This window comes from Watersipora subatra, chromosome 11, assembly GCF_963576615.1.
Source record: "Watersipora subatra chromosome 11, tzWatSuba1.1, whole genome shotgun sequence".
NCBI lineage: Eukaryota > Metazoa > Bryozoa > Gymnolaemata > Cheilostomatida > Watersiporidae > Watersipora > Watersipora subatra.
This window is the reverse complement of record NC_088718.1, coordinates 1,580,367-1,598,118: the sequence shown is the minus strand read 5'-3', so window position 1 is coordinate 1,598,118 and position 17,752 is coordinate 1,580,367. Positions and strand designations below refer to the sequence as shown.

Sequence of the window (17,752 nt, the reverse complement as noted above, 5' to 3'; positions counted from 1 at the left end):
TTAATAATTGATTTCTAGTTATTTATTGCTAATCTATAAAAATGTACTATTTTTAGCACAGTTTGTACTTTCAGTCTATCAGCTTTAAAAGCTTTGTGAGAAATGCTTTTGCCATGTTGTATAGATTGTAAGCTGAGCGTTTGAACACATCCAACATAATTGGAAAATCTTTTCAAATTGCGTACAGTTGCCAAATATTCTGCAATCAGAGCACCAGTATTCTTCAAGTATTCCTTCAACTACAACAGATACTATTTGTATCTGTTTGAGAACAATGATTGAGTAGAAAAAGTCTCTCTCAGCATGCTACACAGAAAGCTACAATAAATATATTGTGGTACGCCATGAAATCTACTTTTTACTACAAATGTATTAATTAAAATCACTATTTCCATTCCTTACCATAAATCTTCAAAAAGAATGTAAATTATTTTTTCTGCTTGTGGATCTATGAATGCTATTTTTAACACTATACATACTAAACAACTATATTTTTGAATTTGAAATTTAAACTTACTGTTAAAATTGGTTGCGTAATTTCTACTACTAAGTGTAGAGTTTTGCTAGATACTAGCGTGATAAGTTTGGAGTTATAGCTCACTGGTCTATTTTAGATATGTAGATCGTGAAACCTATACAATGGATAAAAGCATTCTAATTAGTGGAATATTACTACACAAAGTAAAAAGCATAAAATGTATAAAGCATTATGTAGAAACATATAACATGCAGGAAAACTGACAAATAGTACAGAATAGCAAGCAAAATGACATATTATGTGTAACATCTATTTCACTAACCTTGTGCCTCCGTAATCACATTACTAGCATACTAGCGTCACATTCTTTAATCTATTCGCTATTTGTGAAAAACAGCTGTAAATATGTCAGGTAAGTCTTATCTGCTTAGACTCTAAAACTAAACTAAAACAAGACAAAGAAAAAGAGCGGCAACAAACAAAATTTGGTGACCCAAAAGCAGTGCTATCATTGGTCATCATCATTAGACCACCTAAGGCAACTGGTGCAGAGGACGGGCTAGATGTCCATGAATCACCACTGAGGGTGACCAGAGTGCGCAAAAACTAATGGCCAAAGCAGTTACAGGAATGTGATGCAATGCTTACTAGATTCTTCACACTAAGTACAAAGTCAAAGTACTACGATCAAAGTACATGTATTCATTTTAGTAGTACAGTAGGTGCTCCTACAATGCCAATAATCCATTCCAGGAAGTTTACATTATATGAATTTTACGTTATAAGAGCAGTTACGTTACAAAATACATGTAAATTATTTAATTCATTCCTAGATCTCCTCAAACTCACTCCTTTGGCCATACAAAAAGGAAAAACTTGACTTAACTTTTAAATTTGTTGGCTGTACTATAACTACAGTATTATCGGTTTGCCTCGACAAATTTCCTCCTTTTTCTGATCAATTTGACTGGTTTTATAGACTAACTTTAGTGGTAATTTTACAATAAGTTGTTGGAAAAGTCACATCTTCGCTGTTCATATTCAGCGATTTGCTTTTTTTAGACAGCAAAGTCTAATAATAAATAGATAAAAAGTAAGACTAATAACAAATATGTTGTAAGTCTACAACAGAGCAACACAAAAATACAATATATTTTCGTTATAAAAAGAGTTGTGTCCACCTGTTCATTGTCTATCCTAGGGTCAAGGTTACGACAAAAAATAAAATTTGTAATGATACTCCAACTCATGACATTCAGATTGGTGGACCGACACTGTAACGCCAGCACCAATCGATCGCCTTTAAGTATTTATTAACAATCGCGCAGCTACCTATTCTCTGTTTTGTCAGCACATCTGATGATCTATCACAACGAACTTAAATGTCATGGGAGTTGTATATATAATATATAAAATGTTATACGTAAGTCATTTTTTCTTTCATGAGTGCGACAAGGTATACTGGTCTTTTTTATCCTCTTATGTCCTTTTTTATCTTTAAATTTGAAAACTTGCCCTGACTTGACATATGAGTTATATGGAACTTTTTTGTAAGATGTAATAAAAACTTTACATAAATCTTTTACATTATTTGGAGCTTATGTTATAGAAGGTATACGTTATAAGAGTGTCTACTGTATTACCTACATTGCAAGCAGCAATACTCAAGTTGAACTGGTGAGACAATACAAGTGAAACGCAATGTCAAACGCAATGTCAAACGCAATGTCAAACGCAATGTAAAACGCAATGTTAAACGCAATGTAAAACGCAATGTTAAACGCAATGTTAAACGCAATGTTAAACGCAATGTTAAACCCAATGTCAAACGCAATGTTAAACGCAATGTTAAACGCAATATTAAACGCAATGTTAAACGTAATGTTAAACGCAATGTTAAGAGTAATGTTTAACGCAATGTTAAACGCAATGTTAAACGCAATGTCAAACGCAATGTCAAACACAACGTCAAACACAATGTTAAACACAATGGCAAAATTAAGACCATAACCCATACTGTAATGGATTTAAATTCGTGTGATATTTTTAGCCATTTTTTGAAAATATCTTTAGTAAACATCAGCCCCAGACGTCTTCGTCTTCAAGGTGTAATAGATGATTTCTTGAACAGAAGTATCATGACTGTAAAACGGGTACATTTTTAATAAATACTAATACTTTTTCCAGTCTTTGGTTTCTGGCATGAATAAGCTTGAGAGCTGCCACTGCGGGCATTGAAGCGCTGTTCCATTGGCAAATGGCGTGGCTGGGACTGACTATTTTAGGCTTTGGATGTGCACCAATTTTGTTTAGTTTTTGCATTATTGAGTCATCGTGGTCAACTGTCTTCTCTAGATCTGGTCAGTAGAGCAGCAGTCTTTGTCCTGAGCAGTATGGCTCAATAAGCTCACCATTATTTGTGATAAAGTTTCTAAGTTTACAAAGTTGTGCTTTTAAAAGTTCAAAATTCTACAATATTTTCAAGTTTATTTTACCAAGACAAGCCATGAAAGACAATAAGGTCAGTTTTTGCCTATTATTTTGTATATTTCATTTTTAACAAACTGTTAAACTTTTACACACATTAGGATTTGTTACATTCACTGTTTACTTCTCATTTTATGATTATTTTCACAATTTATGACTAACTCTATACATTTTAGTTGCCTCTAAAATATTTAAATCAATATGAATATTTCACACTGTTATTAATAATTGCAACTGTTTTATATTGATGTACATATCATGCAATTCGCATTGCAGACTTCAGGTTGAGCCAGTTGGGTTAAATAAAGTCACATGAATCACAACTCCTCATCAGTAAAGCTAGCTCTCCATTGAGGCTTGTCACTTTAGATAGCGCTTGTCGCTACAAATACAATTAAAGAAATACATATAAATGTATCAAAATAGATGTTACTAATCTTATCAATAATTGGCAATAAAGTGAATTTGTGTTCTCTCGTTGTGAATAAAAAATGTGCCACTGATGATAAAACAGTTCGATGCTTGTTTACAGCAACATTTCTTTTCGGCAGTGTTTTTTAACTTTCACATCACTGAGCTATGGTTGCTACTTGTCTCCTACTTTGAGAGCTGTTTTCAGTTAACCTGTTTCCCATGATTCACATTAATTGTTTCACAAATTATGTTTTACTAGAGCATTTTAGCGCAAAGCAGTACTTTCTGGTTATTTCAAAATTGTGCACTACTCGTATGATACCTCTCTTCAAAGTTTCTTAAAATGTTTTTGGTGCTTGATTAGATGTCGCTGTTTATCAGTAAGTTTTAGGGTTAGCAATTGCATTCAGCAGCAATCGGCAAAAGCCCAGCAGAAACTGGAGACCTACCAGTTCCTACATGCCAATTATACCTGTCATTGGATGCTATTTTGGGTAATCGACTAGGGTTCTCTTTCTCCATACCAGGATCTTTATTTTTGGCCCGGACTAGCAACTATTCCTAAACAAAACATAAACAAATAGGAAAGTATTTATTTGTATGTGAGTTGACTTTATTTTTATTGCTTGTTTAAATAAACCAAATAGCTATCCACCAGCTCCTTTCCTTATGAATAGAGTTGTGCTACCCTGCAGTCTCTGTTATCAATTAGCACCGCCTACATTTGATCAGCCCGCCTACGCACTGAAGTGTAACAGAAAACTTAAAACGGTCACACGCACTGGCTATGGTCAGAGGGAAATAATAGAGCTTTGTACTGACCACCTAAGAGGACCTCATAGGCCTGCAATAGCGGTTGATTTTACCACACAAGGTGAGATAGCTTAACAGTGATTAAGTATAATCACCTAACTATACACTGTTATACAATACAGACACAATCCAATGCTAATGCTGTCAATTTTGATAGCATTAGTATCTTGGATTTAGTAGTTAGTAACTGGAAGGCATCAGGCAAGTAGCAGATTCTATAAGTTGTCCATGATGCGCTCATGATAGGAAAATGAAGAAAAACATAAGAAATTTGCCATATTTTGTGAAGTTTCAGTCGTGTAAGTTAGGAAAAAAGGTTTTAGAAAAATTCATATCGAAGGAGTAAGACCTGTTAAAACAGGTTTGTGGCATTCTTTGGTTGACATGTTGTCTATGAGTTGATGATGCATATAGTCACATTGTTTCACTGCTTGTAATGTATGTTTATTAATATTTATTGGATTTTATGGATCTGCCCTACAGCTGTGAAAGCCAAAGGCATTTCTCTCATTATAAGTAGGCCTATAACTTATTGTATGTTTCAACTGTGATCAACATTTCTGATCCATAACATTTTATTACATAGTTCGGATTTGCCAAAAAGCTATTTTAAATGTTAATAAAGTGTGTATTCCAAAGGACTTGCAACCAAGAGGTTCGTTTCTACTACGTACTAACTACCCTAGGACACTTATGTATTTGCCTCATCCAACTTTCGCGTTTTCGCGGAGTCATCCCCTCGCGAACATTTCATGAGCGAAACTAAACTATCATAACGAACAAGCGAAAACGCGGAATTTAATAGCTTTGTTCATTAATAGTCCAAGAAACAAATGGCAGCAAGCGATCAAATTGCATTATTGATCTTGGCCACACAATTCTACCTGCAGTTTACAATTACAAACTAGTCCCAAATTGAAAAAAAATTTCTTACCGGTGAACCGAACCTGAGTAATCTAATTATGTTTGTTCCACTGCATTTATTTTCACATCACTATATTTCCGCACTCATCAGAGCTGCGAATTTAAGTTGTATCGAAATTTTACTCTGTATGCTACTCACGAAACTAAATACTAGCGAAATATAAGTGTCCTAGGGTACACCAAAACTTAATTCAAAATGGATAGTTGCTCAGAATATTATCAGCTTTCTCTTTAATGATGTTGTATTAATATGCAATAGCTAGTGTCTTTGCTGCTTGTCCTCTTGTAAAAAGAACTTTGACACAGAAATTGTCAGTTATCTTTTAATCCGACAGTAAACAAGTCGGCTCATAGTGAAGATAGTCGAAAATTGATTCAAAGCGAGTTATTTGCTCTTAATTGTCTCTTATAAAGCTACTGAAAACTTATCTTCTTCATTCTAGCAGACGCTGCTCAAGTGCAAACAACACTAGCGAGTTTCCATCAGAACATTCAAGGATCATGTTCTATATTGTCATATGAGATTGTTTTTATGTCTATCCTTCGTCTCCTAATCTCTCAAATCTTCAGCCATTGCAACCACTAGAATCATCAGTTTTGGCAGAAAGTAAACAGCCTTCTCATTGTTGTTTTTTTAAATGTTGACTGGAGATACTTCAAAATACTTCAAATACTTGAAGGTTGACTTGCAACAAAATTCACATTACAGTTATTTGGTATCAAAAAGTTCACCATGTTTTACTCTGCTGTGTTGTAGGTGCAAATTATGTGGAAATGTGATTACAAGCTCTTGAAAGCTCAAAAACAAACAGTTAATCGCCGCCATCATGAAAACGCCGTAGTTTGGAATCTCTAAAAAACAAGGTCAAAATCAGAATGGATTCAAATATATGGCCATTTTTGTAACTGTTCGTTTTTGAGCTTTTAAGAGCTTGTAATAACATTTTTACATATTTTGAACCTACAACACAGCCGAGTAAAACATGGTGAACCTTTAACTATTCTGTGGAACAACGCCGAGAAAAGTCCATGAAATTATTACTTTGAACAAACTAATGGCGCAAGATTAGAACATATTAGTATTAAGATTAGAACTATGTTGGTGTGATAGCACATGATACTATGTTGGTATGATAGCACATGATACTATGTTGGTATGATAGCGCATGATACTATGTTGGTATGATAGCACATGATACTATGTTGGTATGATAGCGCATGATACTATGTTGGTATAATAGCACATGATACTATGTTGGTATGATAGCGCATGATACTATGTTGGTATGATAGCGCATGATACTATGTTGGTATGATAGCGCATGATACTATGTTGGTATGATAGCACATGATACTATGTTGGTATAATAGCACATGATACTATGTTGGTATGATAGCACATGATACTATGTTGGTATAATAGCACATGATACTATGTTGGTATGATAGCACATGATACTATGTTGGTATAATAGCACATGATACTATGTTGGTATGATAGCACATGATACTATGTTGGTATGATAGCACATGATACTATGTTGGTATAATAGCACATGATACTATGTTGGTATGATAGCACATGATACTATGTTGGTATAATAGCACATGATCTTAAACGGCTCTGGCCCTAAGTCAACTATGGATAAATCTGAAGTCTTTCTATGGAAGCAGACTTGGCTGTACTACAGATAGGCTAGCACAACTTCCTATAATAAGACCTTATCAGTAAATTCAAAGGGATGCAATGTGGTATCCGAGTGATGCTTTTGACACATGATATGACGGCATTCATTTAAGGACTCTGGATAAATCAAACCACCGAGTCTCCACAGAATGTCACCACTACTCATTGTTTTTGCTATTTATAACTACTATCGTAATCCATAATACTAAGAAATGGAATATATCACCCATATCAATAAGTTCTGTGTCTATGTCAGAGATGTCCGACTATGCACTAAAGTGAACAAATAGCTTTGTCTTATAAATTAGTATTCAATATTGACTCAGCAATTTTCTGTTATTACAGCAATTACTTTTATTCATACTGTTTAACTTATCATCAGTTGGTAAACAAGATGAATAACATGCTGGTGAATGCATAACGTTGAAGTTTTATTTGCTGTGAGCAAGCTATCCAACTGAATTTGAGGCACAGTGTTGTCTGATTAGACAATAGATACACGACGCCAAATACACGACGCCAACAACTTCGGCGTCGTGCTCGCCAAATTCGGCGAGCACGACGCCGAATGCCTATTGCTGACGACAATAGCACCTTCTAGACTAGACGTGTGCCAACATATAAAGCTTTGCTTTGGTCAGCGTGAGGTTACGCCACAGAAAGCGCCCATATTTTGACCGAAGCGATCGAAGCCCGCAACGAGTTCTCCTTGAAGAGCTTTTTTAGTCACCACTCGTTGATAAGGGTTGAAGCCGTCTTATCAATGATAAATCATCCAACTACATTTGCTGAAAAAGTGATTGTTTCTGCTCTTTTGTGTTCCATTTTTGTGTAATTCTATTTTTAGCAAATAGACAAGGAAAATGAATTAATAATAAAGAAATAAATGGCCAACTGCTTTTGCTGATTTATATATATTATTTAATTAAACGCAGAGGTACAGTTGTGCCTGACTAACCAAATTGAGGGTGACTGAAGCAGTTCAGCTTCCATTTTTTTTCTTACTTTTTGATCTTTTATACAATGTTTTAGATGTAAGAAATTGTTAATTCATCATTTTAGTAATACCAAAGGCTTCGATTAGGTCTATTGGTAACTGTAATACAATAATCAGACAAGGCAGCATCTTGGACCCTGGAAGTCCTCAGGTGAACAACTTGATTGGACCATATTTATTGTTATGTAGTGTTTAGCTAATCAATGGGAAGTAATTTTCCACAAGTTGACTCGTTAATTTGCTGGGTAACAGCTATTAATTTTCCATGCTATTTTTGAGATTGACTTGAAAATATTTCATATTATAATGAAACATTACAGGAACTGTCTCACTAGTAATCATGGAACGACTTCGGGTGAGTTTTTGCATGGTGTCATGTCTTCATGCATGGCTTAGTAGATGTGCATGACGAAGCATGGGGAATACATACATAGGCCTATGCATAGGGAGGCAGCAATTGCATGGAGTTCGTTGGGTGGCACAGAGTGTTTGCGTGCCTACAGTTACTCCCTAACTGGGTTCACCGCTCAAGCCCAATTGTTCTTTACAATACAGGATGGGAATGCTGCACGATTGTACCGGTAGCATTCCACGAGATAGTGTCAACTTGCTGGTAGCTATAACGAGTTAACCAAGACCTAATGTTTCAAGTTTGCACGTGCATAGCTAGTTTTAGTTCATAGAACCTCATGCTAATTTATGTATCTGTGATAATATAGCCTGATATAGCCTGTTAGTTTACGTAGCCGCTACAGAAGAGGCGCAAAGTAGATTATTCTTTGAAGCACTTTTCCTTGAATCTTTACGGAGACCTCGTTTTTATGAACTTCAGTGAATTTCATAAAACTAGCACTTAGTTGAAAGTCGTTGTGCCTTGAAAAGTTCACGGCTTTGCAAACATGTGCCAGAATTCTTGCCCGGCACATACTTGCTCGCCGTTGTATACATTGCTAAGCGCTACATTTCTAAACATGTATTGCACTTGTAGAAAGTGCTCCTTATTCTCCCTGCTGCTAGTAACGCTCACTGTTCGAAGGTTGGAATAGATGCAGAAGATAATTTAACTAGTTTTTATGCAGCTGCCCTTGCCATTTCCTTGACGATCTATCGCTATGAAAACTGCCATCAGGTTGTTGACAAATCACTTATTAAGGCTAAACCGGTCTCCCCATTTTTGCTTGTGCCACCTTTGTTACGCCGAGTTGATGGTTATCTGTTATGCGAGCTAGTCATCAGTCAAGTGTGGGGAGTTGTAAGGATGTTTAGGTTAAGTGCTAATAAAATCAGGTGGATACGCGCAGATATTAATTGCTGTCAGATACTGGTGCAGGTTGCTGCTGTTACATCTGCTGAGTGTCTGTTTGTGATCAGTGAAGTGAAGGGCATGTTGTATCTTGGCAAGTATCCAAATAGTACTGCTCAAAATCAACTAGTCAGCAACTCGTTTGAATAATTAATCAAAGCTTAACGTCACTCTTTACGTCGATCTTTCGAAATGAACATATGAGAGAAAAAACTTCGTTTGACCTCTCTGTTATGTTAGTTTAAGATTATGCTCGGCTTTCTATCGATGGCAGTTCAAAATAATCATAAATGAATTCCAAGTAGAAGTTTAAGTCGTACTCAAAGTTCCAATGGTTTATTTATATACTTACAGCAAAACCGTTTTTTGATTAATATAACGTATTCATATAAGATCAACTAAAGTAATAAATAAATAGCTAATCTTTGTTTTTAAAAATTCTGGGCTGTTGTACTGCTGAGTTGCAGGGTGCATAAATATTTCCTTCAAACCTATGCAATTACAAATCACTTGAGTGGTGTGCTGAAATGTCGCCAGTCTTTCAAGGAGTGTGTTGACCACAAGTCATGACATCTTATCATAAGTACCAGCATAGTGTTTAGTGGAACGCAAGTGTAATTAGTTTGCTGCTTCTTGCTAGAGGTTATTATTTGTTAGCTAGTAGAAAAAATTAAGTTATCTGAGAATTTAGTTTGATGTTTTGATAAAATATGTTAGTTTGCAAGAGACATCAAAAGTCACCTTTCACATGTGACACAGTAATCTACCTGATAACAAAATTAACGGTTGTTTACTTCGTGTGATAGCGCTGATGTACGGCACCAGCTGATGCACGTACCCTGGTGCTATTGTCTACGTAAACAAATATTTACTCCCATGCATCCTTGCCAACCTAGATTAAGAATAGCAGGAAGATATTAGATTTTATAGCGAGGTATCTTGTTAACTCAAGACTCAATGAGAGCTAGATCGAATTGTTTTTTTACAAACAACAGAATTATATAAACGATGAAATTGCTGTCAGTTTCTGTCTGTTCACGAAATAACTTAGATTGTCATAACCTTGCAAGCAGTTGGTATTCAAAAGAAGGCTAGCTCTGTAGTTAACTCTTTTTATTTTGTCTATTGACCTTCTAGACTAGACAATGCTTTTGAGAAATTTGTAAATATAAACACATGCGTGTCAGGGTTAGTACAGTGAATAATGATGGCGAGGAAGATAAACATTTCTATCTTTGCAAGAACATTGTAGCCTCTGCTCTTTTGTTTGGAGTGGACTGCCAAGTCTCCCCTGCCTAAACCTTCTTCATATTTGCTGAGTCATTAATGCCATGATGTATTTACCTTTGCCAACACTTCATGGGAGTTAACAATGACTATTTAACTCTTGGCGATATTAATGTCAACATACAAACGTGTATCATTCAGCCAATATTTGGAGAGCTTGCTGATGGCTCTATTGTCGGTATCCTTTCACAGGTCTAGATAGTGTTCTTATATTTTCTAAAGACAAACTTTGTAGGTAGGTTTATAGCGAGTTGCTAGGGCTTATTGCTGTCCTTAAACTGGGAAACGTTGATCATTCGTATTTATTCTTACATGTATTCAACTCATATCTATCATAAAACGTTCAATGTTTATATTCATTTGATGCTGATTATGATAAATTATGAAGTTTGCTTATGATAAAACAGAAGCTATTGCATGTGACACCCTGACGTATTTACATACTGAGGGAATAAATCCTTTTCCTTATAATATTTCACTTCAACATTCAAGAGCTAAACTGTCAAAATTTTGCTCTTAAAAATTCTCTTTTGTATGTATATTTATATAGCTTTCTGGTTTCCTTAATTTAAATGGACAAACCAAAACGACACATGATAGCAGGCATTGTTAAAGCTCTTATGATTGAAAAATGGCTTTCTTATTTTTTGACAGATTACTATTCCAACAAATTTGATTAACTTGCTTGTATTAGGCTCGTAAGGAAAAGTTAGAGTTGAATCAACTCACCGTTTACATCAGAGTATGTTCAGTATACTAGTCTGTCTACCAGTTGATATGAATTGCTCATAGTCGGTTGCTATTGGTTACCTATTGGTTATGACCGCAGATATGTTTTAGTGCATGTGTCCTGATCATCAACTACGTGATCTCTCACTTGAAATGTAAGCCAACAGTCATCATCATTTAAACTCCAATTACTTGATTAGACTTTATGGTTTGCGTTTAATACAAACAGCTCTAAATGAAATCTGCATTCTTGCGAAACAGTTACTTTACTTATTACATAAGTGTATAGTTTCATACATATGTATATATGTATGTATATATATATACATACATATATATATACATACATATATACATGTGTATATATATATATATGTATATATATATATATACATATATACATACATATATTTGTATATATATATATTTGTATATATATATATATATATATATATATATATATATATATATATATATATATATATATATATATATATATGAAGTTTATTAAAAACTACAGGTTAAAATCATTACTACTATTAGTTTCATGCAATCGTGTTGCAATCTTCAGGTAGAATCTTCTACCTGAAGATTGCAACACGATTGCATGAAACTAATAGTAGTAATGATTTTAACCTGTAGTTTTTAATAAACTTCATACACAGCTCTAATTGACTCAATTATTGAGCACTTTACTTTACAGTGTAAACCACATATACTATATATATATATATATATATATATATATGCATATATATATATATATATGTATGTATATATATATATATATCGTCTATTCTTCGATATATACAATTTTAATTTTTGGAATTAAAGTTCTACATTTTGCTGAACTAGCACTCACAAAGATTTTGATCACAGTTTGATAATCGTGCGCTTTAACCACAAGACCACGAAAGCTCTATTAATTGCACGTTCTTTCTACATAACGCATTCATCCTTTTCCGGTTTCACACCAAAATGGCGTATTAATCTAAACTCTATGAACTCTTTTAGCTTTATGAAACAGAATGCTTTTTCATCCTTCTGTATTAGGGCTAATTTGTTTTTGGCAAAATAATATCATCAATAGATTTTCTCGAAATTAAAATTTGGCGATTAAATTCTATTAACTCTATGAAACATGATGCTTTTTGGCGTTGTTGTGAACTTCCATTTCCGGCTTTTCGTAAGGTTCAATTGCTAAATCGCGGTGAAGGTCAATACTTTCCACGGAGACAATTGTTTAACCCGAGTAGGAATGGCCTCTAAATTCACTCACCGTTCGGTCAAACAAAGATAGTACAATATCTCATTTTTACATTTGTACCGGTATCATCATATCCAGAGTTTTTGATGGACAGCTGCTGGTGGAACAGGAACTTTTTATACATACACTTCTATGCAGTAATTGTTATTATTAATTCAACGTATTCAGAATTTTTATTTTGTTTTCTCAGTTCGTATTAATTGTATCATTACCGAATTATCTCTTTGTGATCGGAGCAAAACAGACTTACATGTAATTTAGCTATTACTTGTTAATTATTTCACATTTAAAGTTAAACCCTTTTATAGTCGTTTTATTTTTTTTAATTTGTTTGATCTGCACGAAACATCTTCTTTATGATATGAAGTTTAAAAGTTGTTTGACAAAGTTTGAAAACTTTTACAGTTGTTTTTATTGATGATTTACTTTGATTTATAAATTGATTTACTTTTCTCATGATATGTAGTTTGAAAGTTAGAATGGCAAATATTGTTATATGCTAAATACAGCAGAAAATACAAATAAATTTTCTGTCGAAAGACTTTGTTATTATTCGGGCAACGCCAGGTTTTAGGCTACAGCTAGTATTATCTAAATCTCAAAGTTGTGTGTATGTGTTTTAGTTTGTTCCGCTATAGCTATTTACATTTAAAATGAAATATCCATTTCATGCTGGATTTGATCTCGGAGTCTCCCATTCACTAGGCAAGTATCTTACCAATTAAGATATGAAGATTGATGGATTCATTAGGCGACATATGTCGCTATGTGGGTGAAAATAGACATAGCACTCTACGCTGCAACGTGACTAAAGCTTGCTCTCATGGGTCATATTAGTAAGTTTAACAATACAGATAGTAGCTACTCAAATTAGTCATTGGCAATGTGCCAGGCTAATGGCAAGTGACAGGCAACTACATTATCTGTCACTGTTTATGAGCTGGTTTTTAATATCCGTGCAAAGCCGGGCGTTGCGCTAGTAATACGTAAGTAAATGCGTTTAAATAAGTGTTGTTATAGGTAGAGAAATCAAAACTATAGGAAATAATAGAGTATAATACAATTATTGTTTTCAAATATATTTAAAAACAACAATTGCAATATAATACATATATACTATAATATATACTGCAATATATACTGTAATTTATACTAAAATATATAATGTAAAATATAATAGAATATATAATGTAAAATATAATAGAATATATAATGTAAAATATTATAGAATATATGCTAAAATATAAACTATAATATTTGCTAAAACATTTTCTGTATTATATATAAAAGTGTGTATTTGATTTGAATGGTAACATATTTCGTTGCAGCTGTGAGAAAAAACGACATATGTATAGCGCTATATATCTATTATATACAGTGAACTTGGATAACTCGCCCTCGGCTAACTCGAAAACACAGTTAACTCAACGTATTTGTTTGGTCCGTTCCCACGCAATGATAAATGGCTTTAGATAACTCGACCGAAACTCCGTTAACTCGAACAGTTTTTTGCCAAACGGCTACCGAGACGGTTGTTACTATCGCTTTAGAATATCACTTAATTCCAAGCCATAGAGATAAACATCGACTTTTAGTAGTTCTTAGGCCTCGTTATTACCAATATCGGCAAAATATTTTCATTAACGACTTTTCTAAAAGTTTGCAAAAATCAAATTTTACTAAACATCCGCTTAGCGATAGCCCTCCGAAAGCAAAAAAAGCGAGGTAAAATTCGGATAAATTTAAAGTAAAATCGGCAAAATTGATAATGGGTTTTTAATAGTAAAGCAGTTTTGTAATAACTGACTTACTGCAAAATTGATCTTGGTTAAAAAACTCGGTAGAAAAAAAACGATAGAAAAATATCTATACTTTCTGATTAAAAATATTTAAAACTTCACACGAGAGACCCTTCAACTTGCAACAAGCATTCTATGCTTTTGATTGATATATAGTTTGTATATGTACATGTATCTACTGATAAATACGTGCACTTATGACTGTCCTGATAACTTGAACGCTCTAATAACTCGAACACTTTTGCTCGGTCCCTTGAAGTTTGAGTTATCCGAGTTTCACTGTGTATATATATATATATATATATATATATATATATATATATATATATATATATATATATATATATATATATACACAATAAAGTATAGGCTAAAAGTCAGCATAAAGTGCTCGATACTAAAGTAGAGCTTACTATAAATTTGGTAAGAAATTTATTAAAATTTGACCAAGCAAAAATTACTAAAAGTTTCGTATTACACAAAAAGTGTGTAACACTCATCAGATAAAATGCTTAGTGAGGACTACACACAAGATTCTGCATTAGCTGGTAAGCTGAAATAAAAGCTCAGGTATTAAAAGCTAGATGGATAAGATCTATTATGTAATGCTATTTCGTAAAAGGTGTTTCTTAGCATGTCTACATGTAGATATTAGTTCACTACGTTTGGCAACTCGTAGTGAATATATATATATATATATATAAGTACAAAGACGGAAAAAGATTTTAGCAACAGTTTATTACTTAAAGTTTCATGATGCAAAATGATGTTAAGTTTGCACCAATCTTCAGATAAAAAATTGCATGACACAAACACAAAACCAAGAATACACTAAGAACACCAAAATGAAGAGTTACCTGTATAAGTACAAAGACGGAAAAAGATTTTAGCAACAGTTTATGACTAAAAGTTTCATACTGCATGCAGTAATCATCAGATGCTAATGTGAAGTGCCTGTGTATAATGTGTATAATACTTGATCAAATCAAGTATAAAAGCCTAACTATTAAATTGGTTAATTGGTGAGCTTAGCCTTAGATAGGTAAAATTTGGTGACGTGTCTACAGGATGTTACTATATCACTTCTCTGATTCAGGGTAGCCATGTGAGGTTGGAAAATTATAAAGTACTTCTCAGTTAAGCATAGATTGCACTTCGAAACACCATTCTGACAGGCCTTAGCTCTTGTTATTACTTTCCAATCAATACTAAAATCTTTTCCCTCGTCTTTTAATTGCCATATATATCTGCTTAATTCGGTGGTCTTTCTCTTGTCACTAATACCGAAGGATGTTTTGTGGTTGTTGAATCTGTCCTTAAATTGCCTCTCTGTCAATCCGATGTATGTTTGACTGCTTACAAACATACATCGGATTGACAGAGAGGCAATTTAAGGACAGATTCAACAACCACAAAACATCCTTCGGTATTAGTGACAAGAGAAAGACCACCGAATTAAGCAGATATATATGGCAATTAAAAGACGAGGGAAAAGATTTTAGTATTGATTGGAAAGTAATAACAAGAGCTAAGGCCTGTCAGAATGGTGTTTCGAAGTGCAATCTATGCTTAACTGAGAAGTACTTTATAATTTTCCAACCTCACATGGCTACCCTGAATCAGAGAAGTGATATAGTAACATCCTGTAGACACGTCACCAAATTTTACCTATCTAAGGCTAAGCTCACCAATTAACCAATTTAATAGTTAGGCTTTTATACTTGATTTGACCAAGTATTATACACATTATACACAGGCACTTCACATTAGCATCTGATGATTACTGCATGCAGTATGAAACTTTTAGTCATAAACTGTTGCTAAAATCTTTTTCCGTCTTTGTACTTATACAGGTAACTCTTCATTTTGGTGTTCTTAGTGTATTCTTGGTTTTGTGTTTGTGTCATGCAATTTTTTATCTGAAGATTGGTGCAAACTTAACATCATTTTGCATCATGAAACTTTAAGTAATAAACTGTTGCTAAAATCTTTTTCCGTCTTTGTACTTATACAGGCTCGGTGGACCACCTTGAGCACTATATCAGTGAAGTCTCAACCATTATCTGTATATATATATATATATATATATATATATATATATATATATATATATATATATATATATATATCTTGAGACGAGTGCTCAAACTCCCAGGTCTCTGGTAGGAGACCCGAGTTAGAGCAGAATTTACCACCCATACGGGGTATCCGGGGTGAGGAAACAATATATATATATATATATATATATATATATATATATATATATATATATATATATATATATTCAACTTTCATGACATTCTAGTTCATTGTGATAAATTGTCAGATGTGTCGACAAGAGAGATAATAGGTAGCTGCTCAATTGTTCATAAATACAAAGGCGATCGATTGGTGCAGGTGTTACACCGTCAGTCAGCCAATCTAAATGTCATGAGTTTTGAGTATCGCAGAAAGTTATCTTTTATCCTAACCTTGACATCTTGGATACAGACGATGAGCAGACGATGAGCAGGTAGACACCGATTATTTATAGTTTAATATATTTTTGTTTTATTTTTGTTATTAGTTTTACTTTCCAGAATAGACTTTGCTATCTAGAAGAAATGAACAAACCGTTGTAAATGGACATCGACAATGTGTGTTCCCCATCAACTTGTAAAATTACCGCATTCATTGTCTATAAAATCAGTAAAATTGATCAGAAAAAAGAGACAATTTGTTGATGCAAACTAATAATATTACACTTACGATACAGCCAACAAATAAAAAATTAAGTGTAGTTTTTTGTTTTTCTATGGCCAAGTAGGTGAGTTTGGGAAGATCTGGAAATAGATTAGGCAATTTACATGTACATGTATGTTACTGTTCTTATATAACGTAAAATCCCTAAAACGTTAATGTTCCTGAAACAGATTACTTACATATACTAATATATAAGTATGGATATACTACACTACATCATAGTACATATTAGATATTATGTAATGTCATAATAGGGAAAGTTTAAAATGTCTAGAGACTCCGCCCATTCAAGAGAATCTAACTGAATGAGAAGCTCAGAAGCTGGTAGATCTATTAATAGTGAGTAGAACAACCCCATCATTCTCGTACCTCTTTCTAAGTATTAGTTATACATCGTAGTTGCTGCTGCTCACACTTTAAGAACAGTTAACCAAATGCATATTCTAGTGTTTAAGGAGGTGGTTGTAAAGTTTTTGAATATCTTCCGAGTCATTCTTAAGCACTTCATTCATTCCTAAATACAATGCAAGCTATAAGAGGAATATTTTGAAAGGATTGTAAAAGATTTTCACAAATGCCAAAATAGTTTTAAATATTGTGATGAAGTAGCTGTGTGTTTGAACTTTCTGTGAAATTTTATAGTACATCTCATTTATTGTAGGCCGCAACTACCTAAAAAAATTATCTCTTTATTTGCTGTAAGATATACTTATATTATTTGTATTATCATGGTCATGTGGTTTAAATCCGCTTTAAAGCTTATGATTCATTTTACTTATTAATATGCACGCAATGTATTCTATCTATTGAGTATAGTTCGTGAAC

General features: G+C 33.6%; 1 protein-coding gene across 2 annotated transcripts in view; it reads left to right on the top strand.

Annotated features, from left to right (window-relative positions):
- The first annotated feature begins 4,148 nt into the window (after positions 1-4,148).
- The window catches only part of LOC137408271 (excitatory amino acid transporter 3-like), a 46,767-nt gene continuing 33,163 nt past the window's right edge, over positions 4,149-17,752 (top strand). Inside the window, exons 1-2 of one of the 2 annotated variants that reach the window (XM_068094726.1) lie at positions 4,161-4,253; positions 8,121-8,155. In XM_068094726.1, coding sequence (XP_067950827.1) covers positions 8,141-8,155 — 15 coding nt within the window. In that variant the 5' untranslated portion in view covers positions 4,161-4,253; positions 8,121-8,140. Of the gene's footprint in view, positions 4,254-8,120; positions 8,156-17,752 lie in introns of both variants that reach the window. The other variant, XM_068094727.1, reaches the window with a different exon arrangement.